At 41.1% G+C, this 13,570-nt stretch overlaps 1 protein-coding gene across 1 annotated transcript in view; it reads right to left on the reverse strand.

The window, feature by feature from the left end:
* Positions 1 to 13,570, reverse strand: part of LOC137423110 (receptor-type tyrosine-protein phosphatase O) — a 100,036-nt gene that overhangs the window by 48,085 nt on the left and 38,381 nt on the right. Inside the window, exons 4-6 of the mRNA XM_068109926.2 lie at positions 12,694 to 12,726; positions 12,522 to 12,603; positions 3,909 to 3,999 (exon numbers count right to left, since the gene is read on the reverse strand). Coding sequence (XP_067966027.1) covers positions 3,909 to 3,999; positions 12,522 to 12,603; positions 12,694 to 12,726 — 206 coding nt within the window. The remainder of the gene's footprint in view (positions 1 to 3,908; positions 4,000 to 12,521; positions 12,604 to 12,693; positions 12,727 to 13,570) is intronic.

A 13,570-nucleotide genomic window follows, 5' to 3' on the forward strand; every position in this document is an offset into this window, starting at 1 on the left:
CTTTAGAAGAAACAAAAACCACATTTGACATTTCGAAGGAAATAAATTGATCCTTGAAAGTGATGTAAACTGATATCGAACTCAATTCACGGACAGTACTGTGTTAAACCTCTGCACGTTTTCCAGAAGTATCTCTTTGTTTTGCACATTAGCCAAAATTTTTTTCAACAAAAGCTAAATTATGACTGGGATTACGGACAGTAAAATTACTGTTCAGTACTTCGTGTAACCACCACGAGCATTCAGGAGAGCACGTACACGTTGAGGCATGCTGTTCAGGAGATTTGCCAAGGTTTGGACAGGAATCGCTTGCCATGCAGTGACAATAGTCTGCTGCAATTCACGCACAGAGGTCGGCTGCTGGTCCAAGTTGTCGATTTGACGCGTTAATTCTGCCCACAAGTTCTCTATCGGATTCATATCCGGGGACATGGCAGGCCACTCCATATGCTCTACACCACGGTCAGCAAGAAAGTGTTGGATCATGCGAGCATGATGAGGCCGTGCATTGTCATCTTGGAAAACAAAGTTTCCTCGAAAGGCTGCACGAGCAAATGGAAGCAATTTTCTTCCAGAATGACCCTGTACTTGAACTGGTTCAGGTTTCCATTCAGAACAACCAGGTCAGTTTTGCCCCCTGCATGAAAAGCAGCCCAAACGGTCACCCCACCAACTCCAGCTTGGACTCTTGGCACTATACAATCTTCGTTGTGGGCTTCATGCACTTGTCTGCACACTCGGACGCGGCCATCTTGACAATAGACCAGAAATCTAGACTCGTCACTGAAGGTCACGTGATTCCAGTGTTCTGGCTGCCATTGACGGTGCTCTCTGGCCCACTGCAATCGGCGCTGGCTGTGTTGTCTGGTCAAGCGTGGCTTTCTCAGGGGACGCCTGGCACGATAGCCTGCTTGAACCAGTCATTGGTTGACTAGCCTTCTGGATACAGGCACATTTGTCAGTTGCTGCCACTCAGCCCTAAGCCGATTAGCTGACTTGGTACGGCCATTGCAGACTAACCGGTGCAGCTGGCGATCATCTCTCCTTGTGGTTCTGCGTGGACGTCCTGGCCTCGGTATTGGAGTGGGGACACCCCTCTGAGCATTTCGTTTCAGGATATTTGACACCTGAACTTGAGTGATGCCATACTGCCGATCAATAGCACGCTGTTTCATGCCAGAATTTCGTAAAGCCACCACTCCATGACAAACAGCATTGTCAAGTTGACGGACCATCTCCAGAGGAAGCGGCAATAACTTTTGTAGACGTGCAGCAGTTGTTTTCCACTAATACAGAACGCAACAACCCTTATATACCCGATTGTGAAGCCAATCGTCAAATGTACCTGTCCTTACATTTTGTCACGCCACCTGTGATATAATCCTGATATTGACTTCTTGCTGCGAAAGACAATCAGTGACATGGTTCTTTCAACAAAGACATCACCGAAGGGTAAAAGAAACTCACCAGATTGATATACTGAGTTCAGAAAGTAAACCCAAGTCAAGAAAAAAAAAATATTCCATAGTAAATGCCAAGTCTGTAGATACCAATGTCACTTAGTAAATCATGAATTTTGTTTTTTCAATTTTGACTTACATTGGACTTACATTTGACTTACACTTACATTACTTTGACTTACTTACATTTCAATTTTGACTTACATTTGACATTACACCATTGCCTATGACATCATAAACTTTAATCATCTTCTCCAGAACCACTGAATGGATCAATGCGAAATTTTACACGTGATCACCTAGCCATGGAGATAAAAGTTTGCTAAAAAAACGTCATCAGTCACGTGGTTTGGCGGCCATATTGGATTTAAAAATAAAACTTTAAAAACCAATTTCTCCAAAACCGCTTTTCCGGTCGATACGAAACTTGAAACACATGTTTACATTCTGATGGGGGAAAATATTTACAAACTATGACATCATCAGTCATGTGATTTGGTGACCATCTTTAATTTAAATTAAGGATTTTGTTTAACGATTAAATTAAGAATTTAAATTAAGGATAAAATAATTAATTTAAATTAAGGTGAATTTAAGGAAAACCTTTCAACATCTTTTTCTCCAAAACTGCTGAACAGATCAATACGAAATTTCATATGTATGATCAACTCCTCATGTGGAAAAAGGTTTCTGAAATATGACATCATCATTCACGTGGTATGGCGGCCATCATGGATTTAAGGAAAAAGTATTTGAAAATCCATATCTCCAGAACCACTCAACGGATCAATCCAAAACTTCATATGTATAATTGACTACACCTGAGGAATATATATATATATATATATATATATATATATATATATATATATATATATATATATATATATACATATATATATATATATATATATATATATATATATATATACATATATATATATATATATATATATATATATATATATATATATATATATATATATATATATATATATATACATATTTTACAAACTATGCAATCATCAGTCACATGGTATTGCAGCCATCTTCAATTTAAGGAAAATAAATTGAAAATCCATATCTCCAGAACCGCTTAACCAATCCAAACCAAAATTTACAGATATGATGGACTACCGATGAGGAAGATTTATTGAAATGATTATGTCATCAGTCACGTGGTATGGTGGCCATTTTTCCTGGAAGCCTATCATCACTGCTCGCAGTTTTAGTTTTAGTTGTGATTTTACTGGTTGGCTTGCGTCCTTTGTGCCAAATTTTGTTGGAAATAACATACGTTGACCTTGCTTCATATTAACACAATATATATCTTGTTGACTGAGAAGCATTAGATGTGGAGCCTGTCTTTTCATCGGTTTTCCAATTTGATGATACATTTCCCATCCTTCTCTTTTTGCAAAGTTGACACTCTTTTTCAATAAGCACCTGCTCCTGCAATTTCTCTGCTATTTTGGGGTCTTGCCCAGTTATCTTGTTTAGCTATTCTCTGTAACTATTCAGCTATTTTGTCACATCTTCCTTCCATTGCGGTGTGTTACATTGGTCGGCTTTCCAGAGTACGTTCAACAAATTATTTGTATCCTTTCCTTGACGTATGATGCACAGGGAATGAGCGATTTGCCCCAACTTCTTCTTTTCAATGAACAGATATGCCACGATATCTTTGCTGTTAAGAAATATGATGATTTTGTTATTTGACACTACTCCATACATCTATATCTATATCTATAATTTATTGTTATTTGACAAAATTACACTAATCGTCCCGAACCCACTCCATACAGATGAACGCATTTGCATATTTGCCAACATTGAGAGAAGAAAATGTGGTAGTATGGAAAGGATCTGTGGTGCGGGGTAGCGAAGCGACGGAGGGGGGGGGGGGGGGGTGATCTCTGACGGGGCGACGGTGAATACCAGCTGCACACCCTTATAAAGGACATTCCACCTTAAATTGTGGGAAAAATAAGTGCACTCATGTTATGAGGGTGGGTTGAGGTTTGAATATGCTGTCTCAGTACTTGGTAACAGAGTGGTACCGATTCGTTCATGACGGCCTGTAAAATTCATCATTTTAGAGAAGCACATTTCAGATAAGGGGTTCTGTTTGAGTATATTTGGCGAGTCATCAAACCACAGGAAATGGAAAAATAAAAAGAAAGGCACAGAGGCCTCGATCTGCCGATGTTGGGCACATTATCTCAGTTATGTTCTTTATCTGCACGTATGTGCAGGATTACCAATATGTGGTAAGAATATGAATACCTGATGTATTGATAAACAAATTCAGACAAGCTGCACAAAGCCATTTGCTTCTCTCTGAAATTGTATTGTACATTAAGCATTTATCTTTCGGTGTGGAAATAAGAAATAGATGACACACATCTTTAGTTTGAATGAGTGACAGAAATAACAGAGGAGACGTACAAGGAAGGATGTTGAAATAGCGATTCTTGCACTTGTTTTCTGGCTGGTTTCCTGCCAAGCAAGGCAGGTCCTTCCCAACGTCTTCGAGATTCTGCCATAAATGAAAGGAAACAAAAAGTTCACACTTGTTTCCTCAACGTAAGTGATTGTTGGACATGATGGATCTGACAGGGTGGTGCGGATATAGAGCACTTACCAGTGAGCAGTCTTGTCTGGGTTTGATTCCCTGCCCAACTTTAAACTGTTGGTTTGGTGTTTTCCACGCATCCCGAAGTGCACCGACCCTCAGAAAGATGTTAGTTTGGGTTCCTTTCTGGTAGAGAAGGTAAATATCTTTGGCACCTTGGCAAAATTCCAAATTCCTGACCGCTTGCCTAATATTAGACCTGACCAGTCGGTTTGTAAAAGATTTGGGCCATACACCTTCCCTGGTCAACCACATTAGATGATGGGAATCATTGAGTTCATTAAAGTAGTAGTAGTAGTAGTAGTCATAGTAGTAGTCATAGTAGTAGTAGTAGTAGTCGTAGTAGTAGTATTAGTAGTAGTAGTAATAGTAGTAGTAGTAGTAATAGTAGTAGTAGTAGTAGTAGTATAGTAGTAGTATAATAGTAGTAGTAGTAGTAGTAGTAGTGGTAGTGGTAGTAGTAGTAGTAGTAGTCATAGTAGTAGTCATAGTAGTAGTAGTAGTAGTAGTAGTAGTAGTAGTAATAGTAGTAGTAGTAGTAGTAGTAATAGTAGTAGTAGTAGTAGTAGTCATAGTAGTAGTCATAGTAGTAGTAGTAGTAGTAGTCATAGTAGTAGTAGTAGTAGTAGTAGTAGTAGTCATAGTAGTAGTCATAGTAGTAGTAGTAGTAGTAGTCATAGTAGTAGTCATAGTAGTAGTAGTAGTAGTAGTAGTAGTAGTAGTAATAGTAGTAGTAGTAGTAGTCATAGTAGTAGTCATAGTAGTAGTAGTATTAGTAGTAGTAGTAGTAGTTGTAGTAATAGTAGTAGTAGTAGTGGTAGTATAGTAGTAGTATAATAGTAGTAGTAGTAGTAGTAGTAGTAGTAGTAGTAGTAGTAGTCATAGTAGTAGTCATAGTAGTAGTAGTAGTAGTAGTAGTCATAGTAGTAGTCATAGTAGTAGTAGTAGTAGTCATAGTAGTAGTAGTAGTAGTAGTAGTAGTCATAGTAGTAGTAGTAGTAAAAGTAGTAGTAGTAGTCGTAAAAGTAGTTGTAGTAGTATTAATGGTAGTAGTAGTAGTAAAAGTAGTAGTACTTGTAGTAGTATTAGTAAAAGTAGTAGTAGTAGAAGTAGTATTAGTAAAAGTAGTAGTAGTAGAAGTAGAAGTAATAGTAGTAGTAAAAGTAGTAGTAGTTGTAATAGTAGTATTAGTAGTAGTAGTAGTAGTAGTAGTAGTGGTAGTAGTAGAAGTAGTAAGAGTAGTAGTAGTAGTAGTAGTAGTAGTAGTAGTAGTAGTAGTATAATAAGTGATTTGTAAGAATCTGCTTCTGCTGTGACCTATCAGGAGGCGCAGGCCTGTTGGTGAAAGCAACTTCTGGTTTGGATGGAAACACTGCTGTGATTTTTACATGTTTAACACGAATAATTAACGCAAGTAAAACGGTAAAGCAGAGAGACACGTCCGAAAATGGCTATGTTGCCTTGTTTAACGCTGCAAGCGCTCCAAGGGAAGTCCGAGTGCTGTTTTCATAATCACTGACAAATCAGCTAATCCCATCATAGCTGAAACTCACATGGCTGCTGGTTACATCATTTTTCTGTGGGCGCATCTGCCGCTGATGCAATGCCTCCCTATAACCAGTATCTGGTACTCATTTTGCCAACCTCGTAAGGATGACAGGCTGAGTTAACCACACCTGGCATATATTCAACGGGATTCGAACTCAGATTCTAAAGGGTAATTCTCAACAGTCATTCTAAAGGGTAATTATTATCAAGGGTAATTCTAAAGGGTCCTAAGGGTAATTATTATAAAGGATAATTCTAAAGGGTAATTATTATCAAGGGTAATTCTAAAGGGTAATTCTAAAGGGTAATTATTGTAATGAAATTGTGCCTAAGTTGAACCCAGGTGTTATGAGGCCTCTGCCCACTGCATGGCAGTTATAAGAACTCAGAAAGACAGCGCTACGATAATTCCTGTGACATTTATCGTGTGTAATGTTGTGCATACTTAGATGGTGCGTATTACTCCTTCGTTCCAGGCTTGCTTGTGATAGTTGCAAATCCATTACTGATTCCTATGAATGCTGAATATTGATATGTTGCTTGTTGGTTTTCTTACAGGTATTGCTAGAGATCGATTCAGAATTAAACTCACGATCTGAGACAATGTTGTAACTGTGGTTTTTACAACAATTAATTCTGAATCCCTCTTATCTTGAACGGGAACGCCATGACTCATAAGCTGATACAAGTTCCGATCTTCGGAGCGGACCCTCAGGCGCCGGACGCGTCTGCCCAGCTCCAGCATTGGCTAAGTCTGTTGACAAGTTACATGGGTTCCCAGGAGGGACTTACGGATGCCACAAAGCTCGCGGTGCTGAACTCCCGCGTGTCTCATATAGTTTTCACGTACATATCCCAGTGCGGCACGTACGCCTCCGCTGAGGAAGAATTGCGAAGGATCTACATCAAGACTCGGAGCGTGGTCTATACTCGATATCTGCTCGCGTCTCGGCGACAAGACCCATCGGAGACCATCGACCACTTTGTCCAGGAACTTCGCCGATTAGTGAAGGACTGTACGACCGAGGCATGGAGACACAAACAAGTATGTGACGATTTGATAAGAGATTCATTTGTTTCTGGGCTTCACTCCCCTATCATAATAATAATAATAATAATTCATTTATTTTGTATAGCGCTTTTCCAGAAGCCCAAAGGCGCTTTGACAGAGTGGAAAACATAATGCATAACAATACATGAAAACAACAATTGCAAAAAGACAAGAATCAATAGGGAAATATTTAAAGCAAAAGGAGGGAGAAGGAGAAGAGATAGTCAGGGGTTAAATGCTGTGGGTTGAATGTTGAATGCAGTGTTGAATAGGTGGGTCTTTAGTGATGTTTTGAATGTGGTGAGTGAGGAGGAGTCTCTGATGGTGTGAGGTAGTGAGTTCCAGAGGGTGGGAGCAGCGATGGAGAAGGCCCTGTCCCCCCAGGATCTGAATTTGGTCCGGATGGAGGGGGTCAGGAGGTTGGTACCAGCAGAGCGGAGGTTGCGGGTGGGAGTGTGTCTGGAGAGGAGGTCAGCCAGGTAGGATGGGGCCAGGTTATGGAGGGCTTTGTATGTCAAGAGGAGGATTTTGTACTGGATTCTCTGGGGGATGGGGAGCCAGTGAAGCTTGTAAAGGATGGGGGTGATGTGGTCACGGGTCCGGGAATGGGTGAGTAGACGGGCAGCGGAGTTCTGAATGTATTGGAGTTTATTGGTGATTTTTGAGGGATTTCTTAGGACAGAGATTTCTTGAAGAAACGGATCTGATGCTGGAAAAATCTCATAAATTATCGCTCGTGTACCAAGAAGCACAGGCACAGGCGGAAGCGTACGAACGACCGTACGTCACTGCAGGTTTAACCGGCACAACACGACTGGAGAGAGCTACTATCGTGGAGTAAACTGATGCTGCACCTCCGCCGGAATCGGGGACAACAGACACTCTCGAGGATCCCGGCCCGAGTGTGACAGCTGCCGCTGCTGCCGCTCCATCAGCCGGAAGTGATGCTAAGTGCTTTTTCTGTGGGAACCGGCATCGTGCAAGGTCAGTTTGTCCGGGTAGAGAAGCGACGTGTCATTCATGTTCTCAAAAAGGACAATTTGCAAATGTTTGTCGCTCGTCACGTGGCTGGCGAACTCGCCCGACTTTGTCTGTGATTCTCTCTCCGCCCGAGAGACAATCGGCGCTCCACGCGGCCTTGAGTGGGATAACCCCCCCCACCCCCCCTGCACGGGCCCCGTGCAGCTCATGCGACCTTGACTAGGATCAACTCGCCGACGAGACAATCGGTGCCACGTTTGGCTCGAACGCCCTTGACTGGGATCCTTTCATCGCCTGGGGCACGTTCGGCTTCACGATCGACGCCAGCTGGCGTCAGGTCCAAGCGCGTGGCTCGAGCGCCCACTCTGGATGACTCAACGACTACCGGGCCACCTGGACTGTCCAATGCTGTTATTCCAATTATGATTGAGGGGCAGAATGCAAACGCCTTAATCGACACGGGTTCTACTGATAGCTATGTCGATTTACGACTCGTTCAGAAGCATAGCTGGCCGATTCTCGGGGCAACACGCCAAATTTTTATGGCTTCCCAAGGGCTATGGCTACGCACTCAAGGGGAATGCCGGCTGAAGCTTGTGATTAATGGCCGAATGTTTCCGGATGTACACTTAATGGTCTTACCAGCGTTATGTGCAGAAGCATTGCTAGGACACGATTTTCTCCGTCGCCATGGTCGTTTGGAAATTGAATTTGGTGGTGATGATACTCATGCTGTGTGTGCTCTTGCAGGGATGGAAATTGAACCACTGTCACTGTTTCCCAATGTGACTCCTGACTGTACACTGGTTGCCGTTAAATCGCGACGCTATTCACGGGCTGACACGCAATTCATTGCTGAGGAGACTGCACGGCTATTAAAGGAGGGCATAATCAAACCTAGTCGATCGCCTTGGAGAGCCTAAGTTTTGGTTTTTCTTACAATTTGCCCAAGTTTTTCTTACAGGTATTGCTGGAGATCGATTCAGAATTAAACTCACGATCTGAGACAATGTTGTAACTCTGGTTTTTACAACAATTATTATCAAGGGTAATTCTAAAGGGTCCTAAGGGTAATTATTATCAAGGGTAATTCTAAAGGGTAATTCTAAATTGTAATTATTAATCAAGGGTAATTCTAAAGGGTCCTCAGGGTAATTATTAATCAAGGGTAATTCTAAAGGGTAATTCTCAAGGGAATTTTAAAAGGGTAATTCTCAAGAGTAATTCTAAAGGGTGATTCTAAAGGGTGATTCTAAAGGGTGTTTCTAAAGGGTAATTCGAAAGGGTAATTCTAAAGGGTAATTCTAAAGGGTAATTCTAAAGGGTAATTCCAAAGGGTAATTCTAAAGGGTAATTCTAAAGGGAAATTCTAAAGGGTTCTAAAGGGTAATTATAAAGGGTAATTATAAAGGGTAGTTCTATAGGGTAATTCTAAAGGGTAATTCTAAACGGTAATTCTAAAGGGTGATTATAAAGGGTAATTATAAAGGGTTCTAAAGGGTGATTCTAAAGGGTGATTCTAAAGGGTAATTCTAAAGGGTAATTCTAAAGGGTAATTCTAAAGGGTAATTCTAAAGGGTAAATCTAAAGGGTACTTCTAAAGGGTAATTATAAAGGGTAATTCTAAAGGGTTCTAAAGGGTAATTATAAAGGGTAATTATAAAGGGTAGTTCTATAGGGTAATTCTAAAGGGTAATTCTAAAGGGTAATTATAAAGGGTAATTATAAAGGGTTATAAAGGGTAATTCTAAAGGGTAATTCTAAAGGGTAGTTCTATAGGGTAATTCTAAAGCGTAATTCTCAAGGGTAATTCTCAAGGGTAATTATCAAGGGTAATTCTAAAGGGTAATTATAAAGGGTAATTCTATAGGGTAATTCTAAAGCGTAATTCTAAAGCGTAATTCTGAAGGGTAATTCTGAAGGGTAATTCTGAAGGGTAATTCTGAAGGGTAATTCTCAAGGGTAATTCTCAAGGGTAATAATTCTCAAGGGTAATTTTCAAGGGTAATTCTCAAGGGTAATTCCAAAGGGTAATTCCAAAGGGTAATTATAAAGGGTAATTCTAAAGGGTAATTCTAAAGGGTAGTTCTATAGGGTAATTCTAAAGCGTAATTCTCAAGGGTAATTCTCAAGGGTAATTCTCAAGGGTAATTCTCAAGGGTGATTCTAAAGGGTGATTCTAAAGGGTGATTCTAAAGGGTTCTAAAGTGTATCTTATATTTGATCTTTGACCATTGGGTTGTGACCTTTAACACTTGACATGTGACCCAAATTTGTTTTTTCTTTCTTTTAAAATAAACAAAATACCTTTAACAGTCATCTATCTATGATATAGGACAGTTTTCAGCCTGTTTATGTGGTTAAATCTGCACCAATATGGTACTACTTCTTAAATAAGCCCCCTGAATGACCTTAAACGCAAAAATCCCGAGTGTGCATCCCCCCTAGTGATGATTGTCACACCTCAAGGGACCCTTTAAGCATAGATGCTGGCCATTAACAAAATATGCTATCAAAACTTTTTTAGGCCTCTTTTTGACCATTGACAGGCAGACTATAATTAATGCCTTAGATAAATTGACTCATAGGATAGCTTAACCATTAACGGAAGTGCAACATGTGAACTGTCTCTCATCTCGATTTGAATCCCAGCTCAACTGTGAATTGTTAACCTGGTCATTTGCATCAACGAGGGCACCACAGGGGATGATAAACGACTGTCAGAGTTCCTATCATTCACTCAAGAACCTCGAGAACTGTACCGCTGAAAAAGAATAGTCAATAGTATGCTGAGGCTCTGTGCAAATTCTAGGTTTCTCAGATACTTTACAGGAGGTGCTGCCTCAGATGTCTCGTGATGTCCTTGCCCAGCATGTGATATACAAACTAGAGCTTCCAGGGAAGCAGAACTCCACTGAACTGACTGGACAACGGCCTATGGCGGCCATTTTGTGACAGATCGGGTTGACATGCGATAGCAACCTACCTTGTGTGGTAAGAGTCTCACACACCCAGTTTGATCAAAATCCATAAATATTTGTGGACGTAAAAGTTAACGTCATTTCGGAGCTGAAAACAATATGGCGGCCTATGGCGGCCATTTTGTGACGGATCGGGTTGGAATGCAAAAGCAACATACCTTGTGTGGTAAGGGTTAAACATTCTAAGTTTGATCAAAATCTGTTAATATTTGTGGACGCTAGAGTGTTAACGTCGTTTTCATGACCAAAAACAAAATGGTCGCCTAAGTCCGCCATTTTACAACGGATCAGGCTGAAATGTAATACCAACCTGTTCCTTGGGGTAAGGATGCTGCATGTCAAGTTTGATCAGAATCGGTTGATATTTGTGGACGCTGGAGTGTTAACGTCGAAAAGTTAACGGACGACAGACGACGACGACGACGACGACAGACGACGGACGCCGGAGGGTTAAGTATGTGATGAACTCAACTGGACGGTAGTCCAGTTGAGTTAAAAAGGGTGTTTCAAAAAAACTGGGCTATTTGAGCAGCCTGATACTCTGTCATTTCGAAAGTTCTACGTTTCTCTCTTGCAGGTTAAGGTGGTGGTCGTGTGCCATTTCTAACAAATAATTAGTAGAACCCAACATCAACTATGGTATTCACAGTGCAACAAAAAGTGAAAATGTGACTTTGTGGTTTGAGACAAAATCCTACGTGCAGGTTTGCCAATTATACTGTCAGGATTACAATGTTCACACCCGTAATGGACCTTCCAATGGGAGCATTCACCAGTTTGTGGAACACTTACAAGCACATGGAACTGTGAAAAATAAAAATAAAAGGCAACAGTGGCCGTCCACCAAGTGCTACCAAGGACCAAGGGAACGTTGATCTTGTGTCCCAAGAACTGGCGATCTCAGCCTCATCTGTGTGGACCATTCTCACTTCTGAACTCAAACTCTACCCCTACATCATATCTGTAAGGCATAAACTAACTTTGAATGCCATGGCAAGACAAGTAACAATGTGTGATTAGTTCAGTGACCAAATGGAAAGGTACTCAAATTGGATCAACTCCGTGTGGTTCAGTGATGAAGCACACTTCCATTTGAATGGGGCTATCAACCATTACAACAACATCTTCTGGGGATGCTGAACCTACTGAGGAGGTGTCTGAGATGTCTTTCAAGGGCCTCAAGTCCACTTGCTTCTGTGTATTGAATGTCAGATGGGGTATGCGGGGCTGTATTGGTTTGAGGACTCCAATGACAAGACGGTGACCATCAACGGCGACCAGTACCATGACATCTTACATCGATTCCACGCTGATGTCGCTCAACTACTGTCTCCAAACCAACTCAGACTTGCATGGTTCATGCAGGACGGTGCTCCACCGCACACTGCAGGTGAAACCATCTACTTGCTCCACCAGCTGTTTGGAAATCATGTCAACAGCCTGGGCACAATGCATGAGTGTGTGCCCCACAGCCAGGATTTGAATCCATTGGGTTTTATCTTGTAGGCTGCTGCCAAAGGTCATGTTTACGCCAACAAACTTTGAGCCCTGGCTGTCCTGAAGCAGGAGGTAGAGAACTACCGTCGGGCTACCACTCCAACCACTTGCAGATGAGTTGTGGAGAATTTCAATCGGGATCAAAGCCTGTTTAAACAGAGGCGGAGCACACATTGAAAATGTCAATTACAAGCAGTATAATGAATTATTTGAAAATGATATGGTGTATGCTTTCCATCAATGTATCACTGAACTTGCTACTTTTTGAAAATTTTACAATAAACCATTAAAATAGTTCACTTTATTTGAAACACTCTGTATATATGAGCTCCTCCCATTATATAGCATCACTTACTTGGCCATCCTACCTCAAACTGCAATGAATATTGATAGTTTGAATCTCGTTCCATATCCTTAATGTAATTCTCCAGTTCTGTCACTCTGATGGGTCTGGGAAGCAGACACAATTAAGAGATTAGACAGACCTCAAGTCAATATCGTTACACTTAATTTTGGACTGAAGTGTAACAGGATACATACCTGCTCAAAGCATGCATCTTCAATCGCCGTGTCCTGTGCACAACGGAAGAATTAAAAACATATTGGCGAAGTCAAAAGCTTATTAGGTAATACTTTACTCCAGTGCACAATGCAGCATCCCACCACACCCTCAAAGGGAAAAGCTCATCAATCCTCCACGCCCACCCACCACAAAGAGCTTGTCATAATGCCTGAAACTAGAGCACTGAGTTCGTTACATACTTACCCATACTTGAGAAATTCCAGTTATGATGCCAGTATTCCCTAAGGGTCTGAGTGTGTATACATATACATATATATATATATATATATATATATATATATATATACATATATATATATATATATATATATATATATATATATATATATATATATATATATATATGTATATATTGTTGCGGATATGAGGACTGTATTTTTTTTATTGTGTGCTTTATTATTATTATTGTTTATTCTGCGCCTCCTGCCTCCAGTGTTGTGTAAAAGTTAAAAGGGCGTCCCGGTAGTTAATCCATGAAACACCACATTGCAGGACCCGATAAAACCCTTGTTCAGTAGCTTATATCTTATTATGTGTTTTAGAGTAAGGCCTTGTCTTCCATTAAAATAATACTCCATTGCACCGAATCCATAGAGAATAGCTCCCCTTCAATAATTCCATTTCCCAGCCAAACTCTCCATCTGTGGGTAAAGCAGTTCACAAGCATGGGGTGCACGCCCTCTCAATTCGCTGCTATAGTGAATATGTGCTCCGTGCTCTGTTTGAACAGGAGGGGCGGGGTCGCCAGGGAGAGGCAAGCCCAGGGCGCGCCACGAAGGGCGGGGCTGTGCAGCCCCATGCCCAAATAAGGAAACAAGCCCGTGGCTCGCCACG

This window comes from Myxine glutinosa, chromosome 3 (genome assembly GCF_964187855.1).
Source record: "Myxine glutinosa chromosome 3, kmMyxGlut1.1, whole genome shotgun sequence".
In the NCBI taxonomy this organism is placed as follows: Eukaryota; Metazoa; Chordata; class Myxini; order Myxiniformes; family Myxinidae; genus Myxine; species Myxine glutinosa.